The 20,392-nt window shown below is 37.8% G+C and overlaps 2 protein-coding genes across 12 annotated transcripts in view; one reads left to right on the top strand and one right to left on the bottom strand.

Moving 5' to 3' along the window:
- The window catches only part of nod2l.L (nucleotide-binding oligomerization domain-containing protein 2-like L homeolog), a 42,339-nt gene extending 41,744 nt beyond the window's left edge, over nucleotides 1-595 (bottom strand). For all 7 annotated transcript variants that reach the window (XR_005966940.1, XM_018257795.2, XM_041590129.1 and 4 more), the window contains exon 1: nucleotides 462-595. The gene's annotated coding sequence lies outside the window, so the exon portion shown is untranslated. The remainder of the gene's footprint in view (nucleotides 1-461) is intronic.
- On the top strand, nucleotides 554-19,321 carry snx20.L (sorting nexin 20 L homeolog). 5 transcript variants are annotated; one of them, XM_018257800.2, is made up of 5 exons: nucleotides 554-648; nucleotides 2,832-2,944; nucleotides 7,026-7,180; nucleotides 11,715-11,866; nucleotides 17,783-19,321. In XM_018257800.2, exons 2-5 carry the CDS (start codon nucleotides 2,892-2,894, stop codon nucleotides 18,458-18,460), a joined length of 1,038 nt encoding a protein of 345 aa, XP_018113289.1. In that variant the 5' UTR covers nucleotides 554-648; nucleotides 2,832-2,891; the 3' UTR covers nucleotides 18,461-19,321. The 5 variants fall into 5 exon arrangements, with proteins under 5 accessions (XP_018113289.1, XP_018113287.1, XP_018113288.1 ...); XM_018257798.2 differs by lacking the exon at nucleotides 554-648 and adding an exon at nucleotides 704-829; XM_018257799.2 differs by lacking the exon at nucleotides 554-648 and adding an exon at nucleotides 729-866.
- Nucleotides 19,322-20,392: the final 1,071 nt, after the last annotated feature.

The following is a 20,392-nucleotide window of genomic DNA, read 5'->3' as shown; positions in this document are numbered from 1 at the left end:
GTAAAAAGTTTTTGAACGTGAACAACCCCTTTAATATCTCTACGGAAGTAAATTACTTTCACAAGTTATACATTAATCCCCGTCTGCTCTGTACGTGCAGGAAGTTAGCCCAGGATGTAAGTAATGTATGTATGTGTGTATGTAAGTATGTAAATGTTTGGATACAGACATTAATGAACATAAACTGCCATTTGGCTGCGAAAATAAACTACCCTGGCCTGTTCGGTCGTGTGTCGATATTTAATAGCCCACTTTAGAATGTAACGTTATCACTATTCCTCCTGCAATTGTTTTGCTGTCTGCCCTGCCCCTATACACACCATAAACGTTATCTGACACCTGCACAAAGGTTACCAACGCAGATATGAAATCGAGCTCTTTAAAGAACACGATCGGAACAGTGATTAGGTGACTGCGGTCTGGCCATTGAACTGACGTATCTACCTGCGGCTTGTTCTTACCTGGAGTGCTGGAGATCGGCGATTGCTTTCTTTTTCATTTGATTGATTACACAACCGCGAAATGAGCGCTGTACGGGACAGAGAAAGTTCAGGTACTGTCCTTCAGTGATCTTTTACTGAAATGGCAGATTCGCACAAGACGCTACAGTTGGCAGGCCTGTAGGTTTCTTGGGCAGCTTAATGGCAGGTAAGTGCGAGCGCCCTCCCCCGATGAACGTGGGCTTTTGTAAACTGCTCTTCCTGTTTCTGCACAGAGGTCGCGGCGGGGCGCCTCAGGGCAAAACTTTCTGCTGGCGTATAGGTCTCATGGAATGAATAGGAAGACAGTCGTCCAGCAAAGCAGACAATGAACACACACAATAGATGAGGTTGCACATTCATTTATATACCAGTGACTGATATTTCGTGAGTAATCTGTGCTAATGCATGTTTATTCCGGCTAATTATTGACTGTAGGTGGCACCTCTTCCTTGTTACAAGAGATTCGCTATGTACGACGATACTGTACCAATTTCACTTCTTTATCATATGTCTAACTCTATTTTTGGTTAAAAAAAAAAGAGAGAGAGAATTCTTTGAAAATAGGTAATTAGGGTATGTGGTAGTAGTATCCCATCATGGGTATCCACAAAAAAGATTTCGGGGGGGAGGGGCAAATGTAGGTGAACATAGACATACCGATTATATTGTACAAAAACATTTTTTATACTATATTTGGTGCGTGTATGGTGGGAGACAAGACTACTAATATCGGCAGAAGACCAGGATATCATTCGGCTCCTCGATTGGGCTGGCCAGAAAATTTTGATCATCAGATCACCTGAACGGTCGGCCATTGTCATTGTTACATAGTGGGCGCCCCTAGGCCCACTGCCATTCATTGCACCTGTCCCCTCCACTTTATTCATGCAAATTTTCATCATTAGGACCACAGCAGTAGGGGCATTTCAAGAGCTATCGTAACTCCTGCCCATCTCCAGTGTTACTGAACCGATGTGGGTATGGTTGGGCAACATGCCGCCCCCTAAAATCCTGCTGCCCTAGGCCCAGTCCTTGGTGGCCTTTCCACAAATCCAGGCCTGGTCATTGTTAGTGCATTAGAAACATTTTTGACCATGCCCGTTTTTGTGGCCACACCCCCTGATTTCCATGTTTATTTTACAAAATTTGTCAGAAAGTTTGAACACATTTATGTGGTTTTAATGTGTTATTACAGTTTTGCTACTAAATGTGAATTGTCCTTTAAAGGAGAAGCAAACCCTAAAGTTAAAAAATCCCTACGCCACTACCCTACATAGACCCCCCTCCCTCCTACTCCCCAGCCTAGCTGCTACCCCGGGCAAATGCCCCTAAGTCTTTACTTACCCCTCGGTGCAGATTCTGTTCTGCGGAGTTCACGGACACCATCTTCAGCCACATCAGTAATCTTTGGGTCTTCTCCTGGCGCTTCGGCAATTTCAGTGAGTTTTGGCGCATGCACAGTTGTCACGAAACAGAACATTGCTCCACCCGTGCATGCAGCAATACGACACTTACTTCCCGAAGATTACCAAAGAGAAGAAGATGGCGCATGTGAACTCTGCTGGACAGAATCTGCACTGAGGGGTAAGTAAAGACTTAGGGGCATTTGCCCAGGGAGTAGCTAGGCTGGGGGGGGAGGGGGGTCTATAAATGGAAGGGGGGGTAGGGAGTTTTTAACCTTAGGGTTTGCTGCTCCTTTAAGTTGCAAGTCACAGTTTTCCCAAGAGACCTGCTTATCAATTGTTTGCTTATCTTAAATTGTTACAAACGTATACAAGTGCACCTGCCACTATTCTGGGCTCTCTGCTATAAGCTAATTAAGTTTTAAAAACTTTGTATCTTCTTCTGGCTGTTCAGTGCAGGAGATCAAAGAGAAAGTCCCGCGAAAAACCGGACATTGGGAGGCATGCAAGCTAATATCATATAGGGTAGCATCCCACTGAAGATTCACCTATTCATGACAATGCAAAAGATAACCTTGGAGTGGGAAGTTTAAAAAACGTTTTGTGTTGTAGGGAATTAAATTTTCAAACAATTTCTTGGAACCAGCTGGAAAGTCAGGGTGGGGCAACTGCCCCTTCTTGCCCCCTTCTGTGGACACCCATGTACATAATAGTGATCAGTTCCTAATTTGCTATTGTGCTAAGTAAAAAAAAAAAGCTGTTAGGCATACAGGATTGTTTTAAACAAACATTTTGGCTACTGCCCTGTAATACTATATAAGAACGGTACTATTGTCTAACAGGTGAAGTCATTTCTGCAATGCAATTGCTGATGTTTTGTGTTTGTTATACAATTGCCACCCACATTTAAATACAAGGAAGCAGAAGTTACTTCCTTCTTTTGCAGCCACAGAAATCTGCACTTGGAGGACGTTAACAAAGATGGCCTGTTTATGCAGGGAAGACAATGTCACTAATGATCTGTGAATATGGCAGCCCAGCAGTAACTGCAGAGCTAAGGTCAGTACAAATTAGCTGTACAAATTAATCTGACAAATGTCACACTTTCAAGATGTTATTACATTTTACTTCTGCCTTTGTAGACTGTTTCCTATTGTTGACGTGTTGAAGGAGATGGGGGAAGCATTGATATTAAAGGGGCAGTATACTCCTTGGTACTGTGAGGTTACTACAAGCAATAAATTATGGTGGATGCATACAATTTGTTGTGAAAACACAATCTAGTATTCATCAACTCACATATCTGTACACACCGTATTTCTAAAAAGGGTGCAAAAAAGATTATTTATGTATACAGTCAAGAAGAAACTAAAAATAATTTTGTCATCATCCAACACATACATCTACTGCTTTACTTTGCCTCCATTATAGTACCACTATATGCACGTATTAAACATGAATTCAATGAATCGGGCTTGTGCCAAACATATTATTTGCCTATTGTTTTATGGTGTTTGTTATTTCGTAACCTAAAACAGACTCAACAGGGAAAATGATGTCACTTCATATTTGCTTCTTGTGAGATAGATAATTAAATAGCCAGTATACAACCCACTTCCTTCACCCTTTTTTAGCTTACAGATAAGGCTAGTAACACACGCTAAGATTCGGGGAGACATGAGGCAATTTTGGGGTGACTTCTTAAAACTAAGCACTCTAAGTGCCATTCTGCTGGCAATTTAGATTCTAGCTGTGGGAAGGCTTTTCGGGGAGATTAGTCGCCCGAAGAAGAGACGGTTTCTCGCCGGGCGACTAAATCTCATGTGTCACCACCCTAAGTATAAGTTCGTTATGCAGAGGGATTACCTATGCACTAATAATCATACAGACAAAGGCAAGAGGTCCTCTGCACTCACGTATTATCAATATATATAGGACATTTAGGACAATGATACATTTGTCTCCTGCATTTTATTGTGGCTACAAAATGCTGGAAAATAAATAGCCATAGCCATAGACAGTACTAAGAATGGTCTCTCTCAGGGTCGGACTGGGGGGCTTCGGGCCCACCGGGGCTATTGCCCCAGGGCCCCGCTGCCTCTCCGGCGTGCTTCAGCGGAGCAGTGCGCATGCGCGCGGCGCCGCGTTTGTGCGCACGCGCGCTGCAATACCTTTGTGCGCATGCGCAGATCCTCTATTCTAGCGCGACCCCCGACAAAGTGGGGTCGCGCAGCCAAACTAAATAGCGGATCTGGGCCGGCGGGGCCTACTAGAGCCCGGGGCCCACCGGGTTTTTTCCCGGTGTCCCGCCGGCCCAGTCCGACACTGGTCTCTCTGCTAAAACTCAGATTGCATAATTGCTCAAAAATTCATACAAAGGCAGATTTGAGCAACTACACAATTTGAGTGTTTAGCAGAAAATGTTTTATGCTCATTATCCATTTTCTGTTGTAATTATAGTGGTACATCTGGGTTATGTTTCGGTGAAATGGGTGTGGTATTTAGGTGTGAAACCAAAAAGTAGCTATGATTAAAATAATTTTGCAGGATAATGTGGGCCATCTGTTGGAGCTTTGACCAGAGTATACCAAGGCCTTAACCCTTTAAATTGCAAGAACGTAGCTCCTACGTTCTGGTTTAAAAAGGCTCTAAGTGCCAGGAACGTAGGGGCTACGTTGTCTATTTAAATGGCTGCCTCTCTGCATTTCTGGCGAAATCAAAGTACATAGAGGTGCTCCTGGCTGTTCAACCCCCTATGCAAGAAGCCTAGGGGGTTGCCACGTGGGTTCTGCCACGTGGTAGTCGCAGGACCCAAATTTTTACCTGCTCCTCATGCTCCCCCAGTGTGGTTTCTTCCTGGACCTGACCTCGCGTGATCAACGCCGCCCACTCACTTCCTGCTGCTCTGCGATCCTAGACTCTTCAGCTCTACCAAGGACCCCTTCTTCTTCTAAAAACCGTAAGTGCCCTTTACCATGCATTTACCATTTTTTTACACATTTACACACACGCATATATGCATTTACCATTTTTTTTTAGTTCTGCATTTTATCAGTTTCCCTCTTGTTATTCCCCTAAAAACTGTTGATTTCCCAGCATGACTATTGGATCAAACATTCTGACCTCTAACCACGCGGTAAACCTCTGTACATATCACTACTACTATCATATCACAATGATACACCCATCAAGTCTGACATGTTACATCTGCTGAGTGTGCACTGTCTTGTCCTGTCCCTGCACTATGCTGTCCTGTGTTGCAGGAGTTGCATATTTGCATTTTTTGTTTGTTGTCCTGTACATCTATGTTATGTGTAGCACCATGGTCCTAGAGGAACGTTGTTTTGTTTCACTGTGTACTGTACAAATGTATATGGATGAAATGACAATAAACTTAATCTTGACTCTTGACTTGAATACATTGGGCATGAAACTGTTCAGCAGAACCCAGCGGACACCAGGCTTTCATATTTGGGGTGATTTATCTTTATACCTAATAGTATGTGGGAAATAAGATGCTTTAGGGTGGAAGTTTTGAGGTGATTTATGGAAATATCACCCAAATCGCCAAATTTAGGGAAGGTTTGCGACATACATACCCAATTTGGATTTGAGGGAATGTGTACTTTCTGAAAATTTATGGTTTTCTGGGGTGAACATACTTTTTTTTTACCTTTGCCCCTCAAAATTATGTAAATGTGTTGATTTTGCAGTACCTAGAATGACAGACCATATGGGGGGTTCTTCATTTTGGGGCCCCTATATACCATGTGCTTAGGTAAACCTATACTGTTTAGAGGACCCCAGGCTTTCAAATTTGGGGGGATTTATCTTGATACCTAATATTATGTGGGAAATAAAATGCTGCAGGTTGGAAATTTTTAGGTGATTTTTGGAAATGTCACCAGAATCATGTCATTTTATTAGACACTTAGAAGCCTATATTTTTTTACAGAAGTGGAATTACGCTAAAATTCTAGCATATTTTGAAAGCTAAGGAAAAGTAACAATATATAACTAAAAGACCCCCCAAGAAAGGCCCTTAAAGTGAAAGTGTACAAAATGTTCAAAAATGGTCTGGCAATAAAAGTACCAAATCGGCTGGCAGTGAAAGGGTTAAAATGTCCATGGCTATAGCCTACTACTGCACCTCCATAAACTATAGCAAACAAGTGCAGAGGACCTTTTGTCTTTGCATGAATTTTCCAAGTATAAAATTACTTTCCACAAACATACCAAGTGTATCAGTGTGAGGGAAACGGTATATGATATTTTAATTACTTAAATTCAGTTCAGAAAAAATGATCTCACAGTTTATTACATAAAAACTCGATTGAAGTCTAAGGGAAAAAAACTTGAATTGAATTTGGAAAAAAGTATTCTCTCCTCAAATTAAATCTCATCCATGAGTTTTCAAGTGGTAAACATGAGAACTTTTTCTCACTGAATTGAATCTACCTCATTGTTGGATAACTAATGAATGCACTGAATGACAAGAAACAAGAGAGGGCCCATTTATTAGAAGATGGCCTATATTTTTTGTATCCTAATTCAAATCAAGCCCTCTCTCTAAATGTATAAAACTTTTTAAAAATTGTAACTGGGCAGTCTAGCATGTGTATATATCTCTTACAACACCATGTATTAAAATCTATAAGGCATCTAATCAAATAGAATTGTATTATTGTGTAGCTCATTAGAGATGTAAAAAGACATTCAGTGGATATGTACAGATGAGTAGGCTGTACATAAAATTTTGCCCCCTACTGAACAATTTGAGGTCTCTGTAACCACATATTGGCTGGAAAAATTGTCACTTGTGTTTACACATGGCTGTACTGCAACAGTAAGATTTAAAGGAGAATATGGAAAAAATAAGCTGAATGAGATGGCGCCAGGGTGAGACTTGGTTCAAAGGTAGTTATGATAATTAGGGTATACAATCCTGAAAAATTCCAACCAGTAAAGCAAGTCAGACTTTCTGAGCTTCAAAGACACAAGATTGTAACCAGAAAAATGAAGATCACACTGTTTAAAATATTTTCATCTGATTGTAACCGCAATGGTTAAGTTATTTCTTAACCACAAATACTGATTATTCATCATTATTGCATATGTACTAAACAGTTTCATGATGCAGGAATATGGACACTGAACAAGCAAGTAAGTCTTTGGTAGATGTCCAGCAAACCTCAAGTGACTCATCAGTCGTTCTAACAGAAGCAGGACATTCTTCAGATGGACACTCGGCAGAAGTGGAGGAAGAGCCAGCCCACCAATGCAAAGGATCATCAGGTTTAAATGGAGTTATAAGTATAGCTGTCTCATACATATCTGTATATCTGTCTCATGTTTTACTGTCATAATTAAGGGTACATGAAATAATCCAGTGGGATAACTGGATTATGAGGAAATGTAATTTATACTGTGGGAGCTGTGGTTCCTCTTTACGTCCTTATCTGCAAAACACCATATACTATTTGATATGGTGCAATAGCAAATACAATTTTATCTGCTGATGCACCATATTGGTGCTGACACACCAGTCACTGAACTGACTGATATCCTTAGATCATGCACTTTATTTCATATAATTTTACCTATGCAGTTGACCAGTTTAAGTAAATTGTGATTTTAATACTCCAACCAAAATTTTGCATAACGCAGTTCAATGACCTAAGTTATTGACAGAGAGGCACTAAAAGAGCAGTATGAAAGAAACAAATAGCCGAATTATAATTAACTCCTAATTGATTTTTTGAGTTACGCTGGCCATAGGCGCAAAGATCTCATCGTACGAATCGAGGATTCGTACGATTTTCGGAACGTGTGTGGAGCGTCCCGACAGTTTTCGTCCGGCGGAGATCGGTTGTTTGGTCGATCGAACAGGTTTGAAAATTTCTGTCAGCTGCCGATAATATCTCTGCGTTTATTGCCAATCGTACGATTTTCAGTGGGAGACTGTCACTGGCTTTGTCTTAGGTACGATTGCTGTCAGGGGCAGAACATCGGCTGATCTGTTCTTTAACTACTTTATTTGGTCAGAATGGTAAGACTTTGATCTGAATGGTTAGTGGCAGGTCGGTAGATGGGAAAGTCCGATCGTACATTGATTCAACGATCGGATCTTTGCGTCTGTGGCCAGTTTAAAGGTTTTGCTTAGAGCATGCTCCATTACACCATACTGCAGCTAATGAGATTAGCCATCCATTCCACTTCCTTTCTGTCTTTCTTTTCTTGGTCAAACCTTTCGCTAGTTCCTGAGGCCTATGCATGCTTAGTTTGCTCTGGAATGTTGTAGCTAAACTAAAGCTCACCATACACATTAGATCCACTTGTTAGACAAGTTTACCAAACAAGTGGAACTTTCCCAGATAAGATATGTTCATATGTTCAATATATATATATATATATATATATTTTTTTTTTTTAAATCTTCTTGAAAAGAAATTGATTACTTCATTAGACTTTGTTTCCATATGCCATATGTTTGCAACATTTATCTACAAAGTAATTTTAATTGTTAGTACAATGTTTGCTGGTGCTTTGTAGATGCTCATTAACAGGGTTAATTTTAGTAGCCATTTCGTTAAGCTGGCCATAGACGGAAAGATCTGATCGTACGAATCAAGGATTCGTATGATTTTCGGACCATGTGTGGAGAGTCCGGCGGAGATCGGATATCGGATTTGGTCGATCGGACAGGTTAAAAGATTTCTGTCGGCTGCCAATTATATCTCTGCATGTATTGCCGATCGTACGATTTTCAGAGGGAGACTGTCACTAGCTTTTGTGGGACATAACTTTCGTACAAATTGCTGTCAGGGGCAGAACATCGGCTGAACTGTTCTTTTGTACTTTATTTGATCAGAATGGTTAGTGGCAGGTCGGGAGATGGGAAAGTCCGATCGTACGACAATTCGTACGATCGGATCTTTGCATCTATGGCCAGCTTTACATTAAACTAAACAGAAAAGTAAATTAAAAACAGCTAAATGTTAATTGCCTGTTTTCTTGGTGCTTTGCAATCTAACACAGATCCAAAATGCTTCTCATTTCAGTGTAATTTTCCCCTAATCACCTCCTCTTGACTGGATAGGCACATGGTTGAGATCTGGCATAGTGCCGAAAGACTGGCGAATTGCTAATGTGGTGCCTCTATTCAAAAAAGGATCCCGTTCTCAGCCTCAAAACTATAGGCCAGTTAGTCTGACGTCAGTGGTAGGAAAGCTTTTTGAAGGGTTAATAAAGAATAAGATACTGGACTTCATAGCAAATCATAATACTATGAGTTTGTGCCAGCATGGTTTTATGCGTAATAGATCTTGCCAGACTCAATTAATTTCTTTTTATGAGAATGTAAGTAGAGACCTCAATTCTAGGATGGCAGTGGATGTGATTTACTTAGACTTTGCTAAAGCATTTGATACAGTGCCACACAAAAGGTTACTGGTTAAATTAAGGAATGTTGGCCTGGAACATAGTATTTGTACCTGGTTAGAGAACTGGCTAAAAGATAGACTACAAAGAGTGGTGGTAAATAGAACATTTTCTAATTGGACCAGTGTTGTTAGTGGAGTACCACAGGGCTCTGTACTAGGTCCCTTGCTTTTCAACTTGTTTATTAATGACCTGGAGGTGGGCATTGAAAGTACTGTTTCTATTTTTGCAGATGATACTAAATTGTGCAGAACTATAGGTTCCATGCAGGATGCTGCCACTTTGCAGAGTGATTTGTCTAAACTGGAAAACTGGGCAGCAAACTGGAAAATGAGGTTCAATGTTGATAAATGCAAGGTTATGCACTTTGGCAAAAATAATATAAATGCAAGTTATACACTAAATGGCAGTGTGTTGGGAGTTTCCTTAAATGAGAAGGATCTTGGGGTCTTTGTAGATAACACGTTGTCTAATTCTGGGCAGTGTCATTCTGTGGCTACTAAAGCAAATAAAGTTCTGTCTTGCATAAAAAAGGGCATTAACTCAAGGGATGAAAACATAATTATGCCTCTTTATAGGTCCCTGGTAAGGCCTCATCTGGAGTATGCAGTTCAGTTTTGGACTCCAGTCCTTAAGAGGGATATAAATGAGCTGGAGAGAGTGCAGAGACGTGCAACTAAATTGGTTAGTGGGACGGAAGACTTAAATTATGAGGGTAGACTGTCAAGGTTGGGGTTGTTTTCTCTGGAAAAAAGGTGCTTGCGAGGGGACATGATTACACTTTACAAGTACATTAGAGGACATTATAGACAAATAGCAGGGGACCTTTTTATCCATAAAGTGGATCACCGTACCAGAGGCCACCCCTTTAGACTAGAAGAAAGGAACTTTCATTTAAAGCAATGAAGGGGGTTCTTCACAGTCAGGACAGTGAGGTTGTGGAATGCACTACCGGGTGATGTTGTGATGGCTGATTCAGTTAATGCCTTTAAGAATGGCTTGGATGATTTTTTGGACAGACATAATATCAAAGGCTATTGTGATACTAAGCTCTATAGTTAGTATAGGTATGGGTATATAGAATTTAATTAAAAGTAGGGATGGGTGTATGTATGGATGCTGGGTTTTCATTTGGAGGGGTTGAACTTGATGGACTTTGTCTTTTTTCAACCCTATGTATGTAACTATGATCAATGGGCATACTTTTGTATGTTGCTGTAGTGTGCTGTGCTTCTAGCCAGTTTTTACAGTGTGTGCTGAATTCCTATATCCTGCATTTGGACTTTCCCTGCTCTAATAGTTATTAATAATCAGTATTTTATTAAATGTGCAGGAGGCGATTTATCAAAAATCAGATTTTTGAAGTTTGCTAGTAAAACTCCCATTGACTTGAATTACATGAAGTCGCCAGCTTTTAGTTACTGAATTTTTGTTTTTGAGTTTTGTGTGCTTAATAAAGCTGAAAAATTCTAATTTTGGAAACTTCAATTCGTGATTTTTGTCTCAAAAATGCTTTAATTGCAGGAAACAGTCCATTGTTCATAAATCTGCCCCTAGGTATAGGCCATTCTGTGCCTTATTACAATGTTTATGTGTGGATGTCAAAATAGCTAGTCAATGGCAACAAAGTAACAAGAGCTAAGCTAGTCAATGGCAACAAGGTCTAACTTGTAAGTAACCTAATAGGTGAATATATATATATATATATATATATATATATATATATATATATATATATATATATATATATATATATATATATATATATATCATGGACTTATTTCATATTTGTGGAAAGGTTTTCAAAGTCATCAGTTCTGTAAAAGACCCGTAAGTGGGATGTTGGATACTGTTTGGAGTTATAAACAAATAAAAAATACACAATATTCACAAAAGGGAATGCCGGTCCTTGGGTTAGATAGATATGATGTGACTCCACCATTGCATGGAGAGTTTTTAGTTGGCTTTTTTTAGTAAAACTTTGACCATCAATGCATTATTTCAGCCATAGCACATTGCAGGTGCTTGTCATTTAAATTCCATAATATGCATTATTTGCACTGGAAATATGGACCAATAAATTTTTTTTTTTAGTGAATTGATTAGTATTTCTGCATATTAAGATATCCATTTAAAGGTAAACTACCCCTTGAATTTTTACTTCTCATTTGGGAGATCCATTTTCATATGTTTCTGCGTCATACAGTATTCTTCCCTTGTTAATATTGCAGTTGATTACTGATTTCTTCTCTTTAACTATGTATGGGGAAAGAGGTGGGGACTTGCAGGCCTAACTATTTTAGATTAGTTGCAAACTGGATCAATTTTAGGCCTTGATTATTCTCAGCCCTGGGCTCAAGGGTTGTTTCTGTTTTAAATGTTTACCTAGATTCTAGTCTTACACCATGTCAACATTACCTCATGACCACAAGGGAGCTTCAGATGTACTGGAAGAAGGAAAAGCACAGCAGCAAACCAGATAAACTTCTTTTTGAAATACCGTCCACACGCATTGCTGAGGATTTCCTGTCTAAGTTTGTGGTAAGACATTCCAGTGGGGAAAAAACTTGCCTCCAGTAGAATACATCACATATATGCATCATATATACTGTATATACAGTATGTTAGAGGTTACTGTGCAAAAAATAATTTGCAGCTATTTGCAGCTCAAGAATCTTGCTAGACATGTAAATTGAGCCTACTCATGAAATGTTGGTATGAGGGACATTATACACTGACATTCCCTACAGGAATATAGATTAGTGATGGGCGAATTTCTACCATTTCGCTTCGCTAACAAAATTTGTGAAATGCGAATTTTGATTAGATTCAACGTTTTTAAAAAAAAAAACTTTGATTTTTAAAAATTTACCAATTGACTCCAAATAGGTTCTAGGAGGTCCCCCATTGACTAAAAAAAGAATTTGGCAGGTTTTAGATGGCGAATGGTCAAAGTCGAATTTTTAAAGAGACAGTACATGATACATTTCAAAATTCGAATTTTCAATTTTTTTTCAAATTCGATTCAAATATGGACTATTCCCTAGTTGCAGTACACAAAAATTAGCTCGAAATTAAAAATTTTTAAATTCAAAATTTCACTTTTGATAAAACTGCCCCTAACTGTGAAGGAAGTGAGGAAATAATGCCAAATGCAAACATTACAGAATATGGATAGTAAAACGAAAGGATTATTCTTATAGTATCTTTTAAGTCTCGCAATTATTTAATCAGAATATGTAGAGGTATAAGTACTAGTAACACTTACTAAAAAAGAGAGAAGGAAAGTAGTAGTTAACCCACAGTATCTGAATTTTTTTTTTAAATACGTTTGATATTTATTAGCAATACACTTTAATCAATTGATATTTAAACAATGAATTCATAATTTGTAATACATCGCAGCACTGGTACTTTAATTAATGAACTATACTAAGATTTATGGATATTAATGAATTCATAAATTAATTGTTGGTTGGATTGAAATATTTTTTGATTTTGTGTTAGCACTGAATTGATTACACGGTTTATGAAGCACTAAGCACTTTCACCAATTGATGCACATTAATGATAATTGAATGTTTTAAATCAATTCTGGAAGATTAAAATATTTAGATACCATGGGGTTACTACTACTTCCCTTCTCTCTTTTTTGAAAAATATGGATAGTATTAATTAGCAATATCTAAATAAGGTAGCAAATTATCAATCACAAAAATAATATTAAAAAAAAGATTAAGGCCATTTGGCTATAAACTTTGTAGTCTGTGGATCCACCAGAACTCACTTTTTTTCATGCATAGTACCCTGTCACCACCCCTAGATGGTATGGGTATCAACTCCAGAACCTGAAAGTTCAAGTCTAGATGGGTATGCCCAGCATTTACAATAACATGGTAGTGGTAACTCTTTAAGCTGACCTTTTACTGAGGCTCTATGTTGGGAGAAGCAGTCCTTGACACATAGGGGCCTGTATATTGTGCTGTGTTAAATTACATTTGCTGAGAAAACATAAAAAAGATAAATGACAAATTTATGAAGGTGTGTTTTATTTTGTTTTATTTTATGCTGGCAAACGCCAGATTTGCTGCTATTATTTTACAACTCAGTAATGTCATTAATTCCTCAGTAAGACTTCTGCAAAAGCCCCCATTGACTATTGAGTCATTGAACTAGCTGCATGTTAAAGCCAGCTTAATGTGAAACGGGTGATAACTTTGAAAATGCAAGAGCCGCATCCTATCAATATACTATGCATATATTTGGTGTAGAAGTGTGCCTTGTAATTGAAGAAAATAATTGGACCCAAAGCAAAAATAATTATTAGTAACAATATAAGTAATTCACAAAAAAATCAGTCTCACTTGAACCATATCTCTGACCCAACATCAATAGATGTGTTGTAGCTTCCACCCCTTCCAGATGGGGAATTGAAGTATATAGTATAGTTTCACATTCTTTTTCAAGAGGAAAGCCAGAATGTGTTCTAAAAAAAATCATTAGTATGCATTAAATAGGATTTGGTACCTTGAACAAGAGGATTCAGATCTCTGTCTAGCATCTCTGCCATAGAGACAGAGACAATAGGCCATCCCCGGGGTTATACAGGGTCCTTATGTATCTTTGGAAGAATATAGAACACTGGAATAATCGGGTGTTTCACATATAAAAGTAGTGAAATATCTGTATTAATAACATGCAAATCAACATATTTTTTTAATTAATCACTTAAAACTTATAAAGGTTTAAGGAAGGAACTGTAGTAGTGGGGGGTATTCTGAGAAGAGCAGAGGAGTAGGCCAGGAACGTATGGAGACAAAAGAGATATAGCGAGGTGCAGAGAAATGAAGGGCTTTAAAGATGAGAAGCAGGGGCACTGCTGCTGCCTAACAAATATAGAATTTGTATAAGGAGGGAGTAGTCAAGCATATCACATGCAGATGATAGGTCATGGAGAATTACCATTACCGTTTCCATAGAGTGTGCAGGCCATATACCAGATTACAATGGGTCTAACAATTTATGGGTGTCTACAAATTTACGGAGACAGGATGGTATTTAGAGATACAGGATGGGTCAAGTGTGGCCTTTTTAAGAATAGGCTTGACACCAAGGAGAAAGCTCCAGTAATTGAAGATGTGAGTAAGCTCAGGACCACAGTGATTAAGTATAGTTACAGAGAACTGCATGGTCAGCATAAAGCTAACCATGGTGGTCCGTCCAAAGTAGATATTTTGATTAGCAGAAGTCAGTTATGCAGGGGTATTATTTTCACACTAGTAACTTAAATATCTGGAATATTATCAAAGACTTTTTTCTATTAAGTACCTTCCGGTACGCTTTTTTCCCGAATTGATCAAATTTTTTCAGACTTTTTTACCAAACAGCTCGTATTTTCGTATTTTTTGTCTGAAAAGGACAGATTTTCTGGCTAATTCTGGAGCAGACCACAGAAACTTCAAAATAGGATAGGGAACTCTACCATTGACTTACAGTATACACAATCTCGCCAGGTCTGAGAGGTTTTCGGATTCTGGCTTTTTGCTGCATCAGGCTTTAATAAATCTAAACAAAAACCTGAAAAATTTGAGTTTTGCCCCAAAAAGCCAGACTGGAGTTTAGTAAATAACCCTCTTAAAGTGTAAAAATGGCAAAGATCATGAAATATAAATAATAATCTGTAAATTGCAAAATTGCTCAGAAGAAGACTTTAACAATTAAGGAAGGTTAATGTCCCTTTTAAAAATAAAATGTAGATTTTACTCTGTAATATTAGCCCATAGCAACCAGTCAGAATTCTGATTTCATACAATAAGTATTGCCGACAGTTAGGCATACCTCCCAACTGTCCCGTTTTAATTTGCAGTCATAGGTGATTATTAATCACCAGTGACTAAGTACCGTAGGGTATGAAATGCATTAGGGGGATCGTCATTGGGTCAGTATGAAAATATTTTTAATATCGATTTTTGAATAAAAATTTAATTTCACAAATTTTGAACTACGGGACATTCTTTGCTATAAGTGGTGATTTGTGCCCTGGGAACTGGGGTAATATCCCATTAATTCTGGCCCATTTTTGGCTGGCAACTAGATTCCCTAGATTTAAATATTAACTGAATATGATTGTTTTGCCTCCAATAAGGGTTAATTATATCTTAGTTGGGATCAAGTACAAGCCACAGTTTTATTATAAACAAAAGGAAATAATTTTTAAAATTTTCAATTATTTGATTCAAATGGAATATATGGGAGATGGCCTTTCCGTAATCATGGATAACGGGTTTATGCATAATGGATCCCATACCTGTATACAACACTGGTATACAGAGCCACCTTCAGGGGGAGAGGGGGACTGTGGTTTCAGTATTTTATCTGAATGAAGGTGCCCAGCTGTGTAAAGAGTGTGTAAAATGTGAAACCTTCATTGATTTGCCTAAAAAAGTTAGTATCGTACAAAAAACTAACATAGTTTGCGAATAAAGCAATGACAGAGCAGCTTGTCAGAGGCAGGTAGATGGGTGGGTTTAAAGTTAGGACAAATTCCACAGACCTCCAATGCTAGCTGAGATCAGCCCGGAGATGCCTCCTTTCGCGTATTTGGGCTAACCTCAGATTTAACTCTGCTATGTGTCAGTGCACAAAGACTGATCAGATTCAAATCAATGGAGCAGGGGCACTGAGCAGATCTGCTTCCCTCAGCCTGCAAAAATATGCAGGTTGACAACAGCCAGAGCCTTCAGCCTATGTGTCCATAGCCTTAACATGGCCACGGGCCTATAAAAGCATTGTGAGCCAATCATTGGGTCCTACAGCCTGATATCACCCACTGAAGGTGACATATTGGGGCAAGATCTGCTCATCTGGCATTCTCTCCAAATGAGCAGATCTGCACATATATGACCACCTTTATGGAGGGTAGTGTTACATATAGTAGATAATGGGCCAGATTCAATTCAGTGAGAAAAAGTTATCTAGTGGTTTATCACATGAAAACTCATGGACAAGATTCAATTAGAGGAGAAAAAAACTTTACTCCAAATTCTCCAAATGTCTCCATAGGTTTCAATAGAGTTTTCACGTGATAAACTTTTTTTCTCTCTGAATTGAATCTGGCCCAATGTTTGATTTGGGCCAGATTCTCTGATTTGGCCAGTTAGGCCAAATAGTAATTCTGCAAGTACAGATATCTTTGAGGTTTGTGAGCTGGGTGCTACTGTTAGTTGCTATGAGGAGAATTGAAGAAGCGGAAGAGTGGAATTCTTTAGTTAATTAATTAATTAATTAATTAATTAATTAAAACTACTGGTCTCACCAACTGTATGAACATGAGGTAAGAATGCTAAACTAATTTTAAATGATTTAATTATTATAGGTGGAGTTGTTTTTAACCGAAAAAAAGCGTTTTCAAGGGTTTTGTTAAAACTTTTTAACAAAACTTTTTAAATGTTTTTTTTTGGTATTTTTACTCATTTATTTATTGATGCTGTATTTATTTACTGTTTTTAATTGCTTATGAATAAGTAGACTGGCCAGTAACTGATTAGTTAGGTTATTGATTATATTGAATTAAAGAATATAAATTTAAGGTATTTGGAATATTTTGTTTGTTTGAGCCCCCAAGAAGTGGAATTGAAATTTAAATTTACAATACTGAGAATTAAATTGATTAAATAGTGGCTAACAGATAATACCATTATGTTTTACAGAGCTTATCTGCTATCTATTGTGTAACCTGAGCCTTTTCTCCTTTGAATGGTTGCACCTATTGCTACATAGCAGCTTATAAACAACAGTGGTGTTTCTGAAGAAAACACAGCAGTTTTACCAGTGCAGGGCAACACTGCATTATATTTTTATTACTTTAAAACACCTTTTTGATGTTACTATTCCTTTAAGCAAACTGTGGGTTTTTTTGTTGTTAAGCCCTGAATTATGCTATATGCACCTGGGATCTTTGGGTTGCTGCTAACAAAAAAAGCTCAGATATTTGGATCAATTCAGCCAATAATAATTAAAAATACAACAGAGAGCATTTACGTTATGTCACAAGACTTACTATGATTCCACCCAAATAGAAATGTTGAATATGCTTATATTAAGCAACAGTGCACATTCTTATTCTCTGTGAAGGATCATCAGAGACAGTGAGTGGACTTTAGCCACAGTGTCCTATTGTTACAGTTGCTTTAAATTATAATGTAATTGATATTCATCAAAACATATGTTTACCTCAGAATCATTACTCAGAATATTTAGAATATGAGGTGAAATTTAACCTGCATTAGTCAAAATAGTTATTTGAGAATGTCAGATAAACGGCACATGCTTATAAAGAAACTTTGAATATTGCTGAAAATTTGTTAGAATGCAATTTTCTCTTTTTCTTTTCTTGTCTTTACCTATGTTTGTTAGAATGCGTTTTAACAAGATTTCATTAACCTTTCATTTTGTCAGATATATCAAATTGTCATTATCAGAACAGGCAGTTTTGATGGAAACAAAGTGTTCATTGAGAGAAGATATTCTGACTTTGAGAAGCTTCATAGAACTTTATTGAAAGAGTTTAAAGAAGAAATGGAAGATGTGCTATTCCCAAAGAAAGTGCTGATTGGAAACCTCACCAGTGAGATGATTAGCAAGAGAATGCTAGGCTTGAAAAATTACCTTGATGAGTTATATGCCATTAAATGTGTTAGGTGGTCCAAGATATATATCGACTTTTTTTTGGATCCTGAACTAGATGAGGGTTATAGTTGTCTCAGAGGAGGGCAGTATAAAAAAGCCATGGAAATTTTCCAACAAATTGTGTGTTTACAGGAAAAGTTAACGCAGCACTGTTCCATATTGATGGTGCCACCTCTCTGTGCATTGGTTGTGTGTCATAAAGACTTGGACAATCTCGAAAAAGCTTATGATGTGGGAATGAATGCTTTGACACTGGTAGAAAAACACCCAGGACACAAATATTACACACCATTATTGGATACATTGATTTCATTGGCATATAAACTGGGTAAAGACTTTTTGTCTTTGAGGGAAAAGTTTGAAAGAGGAAAAAACAGGATGATGAAAGGCCATGAAATCGAAATGGTCACTCTAAAGGAACTTGCAGTGAAGGAACGGCATCCTTAGATGTTGATATCAATAATTAGAAAAGCATGAGGCAAATCTGTGGTCATGATTCACTTGTAAACTAATATAAGCATATATTGCATCACTTCAGGTATTTCAATTGTGTTTTGTCACCACAGCCTTGTATTTTTTACTGTATAATTTTCTGTGTATTCTTCTGTTCTGTACATGAAGGTGTGTTGGATTTACACAATTTAATTCTAAAATATTACAACAATACAATACCTTATTTAAAACACACAGAGACTACATTTTCTGCTGTTAGGGAACGCTGCGAGTTCATCCAACATTTCTATCTCTTACCTTATTTGTGTCGCATGTGACTTGTTTACGATGCGCTTTGTCGCAGCGAGTTCGGATTGCGACAAAAAACGTCCATGTAGTCCTACCCTTAAAGGTAAAAGTGTATTGCAGAAAAAGGCAGGATAGATGGAATGCCATTCTGCTCCCAAATCAGTTATCTAGATGTTACTGGGCCCCACAGCAAATTCAGCTTAGGGCCTCAAAACAAAAGTTGACCCATCAAGATATATTGAAAGACATTGCTCACAAATTAAAATCCTGAGTGGGGCCTTTATACTTCTGAGCCCCTCTGTGACAACAGGGTCTGCTTCCTCTGCCCCAAATCGTGTTGCCCCTTCCCACCCCTTTTCAATTCTGTTTCTGTTACACTAATAGGGTCAGATGTAGGTTCCCCGAACTTCTGGGGTCATGGTTATTTCTCTTCCAAAATATATTTCAAAAATTCGAACGCCTTCCCTGTCACTCCCTCTGATTGTATACATATGATTTATAGGACAGCATGTAAATATATGTTGAAAATAGAAAACTTATGTACAATAAATATTTTTCATAATGTAACTTTCCCAATATAATGAGTGCATTTCTTGTTCCTATGACAGAAAGTTATCGTGATCTTGGTGCCCTAAACTGGTTCTTAGTTGATGAGTTAAAGGATTATTGCATGGGACATAAATAGTTTGCTCTTGCTTTGTCACAGAAGTATACTCTGGAGTTACTGCAGCGTTTTGCTAGTTTTTTTTAGAGCAGTTTTTAAAAAGATTTATAGATAGAGACGGGATGATTTGAATGCATATGTGCAGATCACTTTATATTCAGCTGTGGAGACTGGTAATGCTGACACTGATATCATTGCATGAATCTGCATCCATATGATTTTTTTCTTTTTAAATGTTCTTGAAAAATATAGCATAAGCTCCCTCCAAAAATTAAAATTTTGGCCTTTTAACCATAGTGCCTCTCAGCAGCTAATATAGCCCATGCACACATAATAAGTATTGCAGTAAGTATGTGCCAGTCCCTGCAGTATAACAGAGAGCCATAAACAACTGCAAGTGCTGTTGGCTAAATGCAGCAATTTCCAGCATGATCACCATGTTTTTTACTCACAATGCAGATTTCCCCCCTGCTGATTACAACTCCATTGATATATGTTGCAAAAAATTAAGGGATTTCCATAAAACAGTCAAGAGCGGTAGCTACTGGAGAGTTTCTACAATACATCTGGTAATTCTGGTGAATATGTAGTTAGTAAATGAATATGTAACTATGAATATGTAATTAGTAAAAAAAAAAAGAAGCAGCTATTGTGATACTAAACTCTATAGTTTTTATAGTTAGTATAGGTATGGGTATATATAACTTATGTGAAAGTATGGAGGGGTGTGTGTATGGATGCTGGGTTTTCATTTGGAGGGGTTGAACTTGATGGACTTTGTCTTTTTTCAACCCAAATTTACTATGTAACTATGTAAACAGGCACCCAAACAATTCTTATTTTTGTAATTTGATTCATATGGCAATACTGATCAACCTACCAAGGAGAACAATGGTGCATAGACAATCTACATCTATCTGCAAAAGCTCTCTTACAGTACAGTTTTAGGTTTGCTCCCTGAATATTACATGAAT

This window comes from Xenopus laevis, chromosome 4L (assembly GCF_017654675.1).
Source record: "Xenopus laevis strain J_2021 chromosome 4L, Xenopus_laevis_v10.1, whole genome shotgun sequence".
Lineage (NCBI taxonomy): Eukaryota > Metazoa > Chordata > Amphibia > Anura > Pipidae > Xenopus > Xenopus laevis.
The sequence above is the reverse complement of the archived record's forward strand: the minus strand, read 5'-3'. Positions and strand labels throughout refer to the sequence as shown.

Excerpts from the sequence above, each read along its gene's own strand:
- snx20.L (XM_018257800.2), top strand. The coding sequence starts at position 2,892 with ATGTCACTAATGATCTGTGAATATGGCAGCCCAGCAGTAACTGCAGAG. Across the intron at positions 2,945-7,025 it reads GCAGTAACTGCAGAGCTAAG|GAATATGGACACTGAACAAG; the intron begins GTCAGTACAAAT and ends TTCATGATGCAG. Across the intron at positions 7,181-11,714 it reads CCAATGCAAAGGATCATCAG|ATTCTAGTCTTACACCATGT; the intron begins GTTTAAATGGAG and ends ATGTTTACCTAG.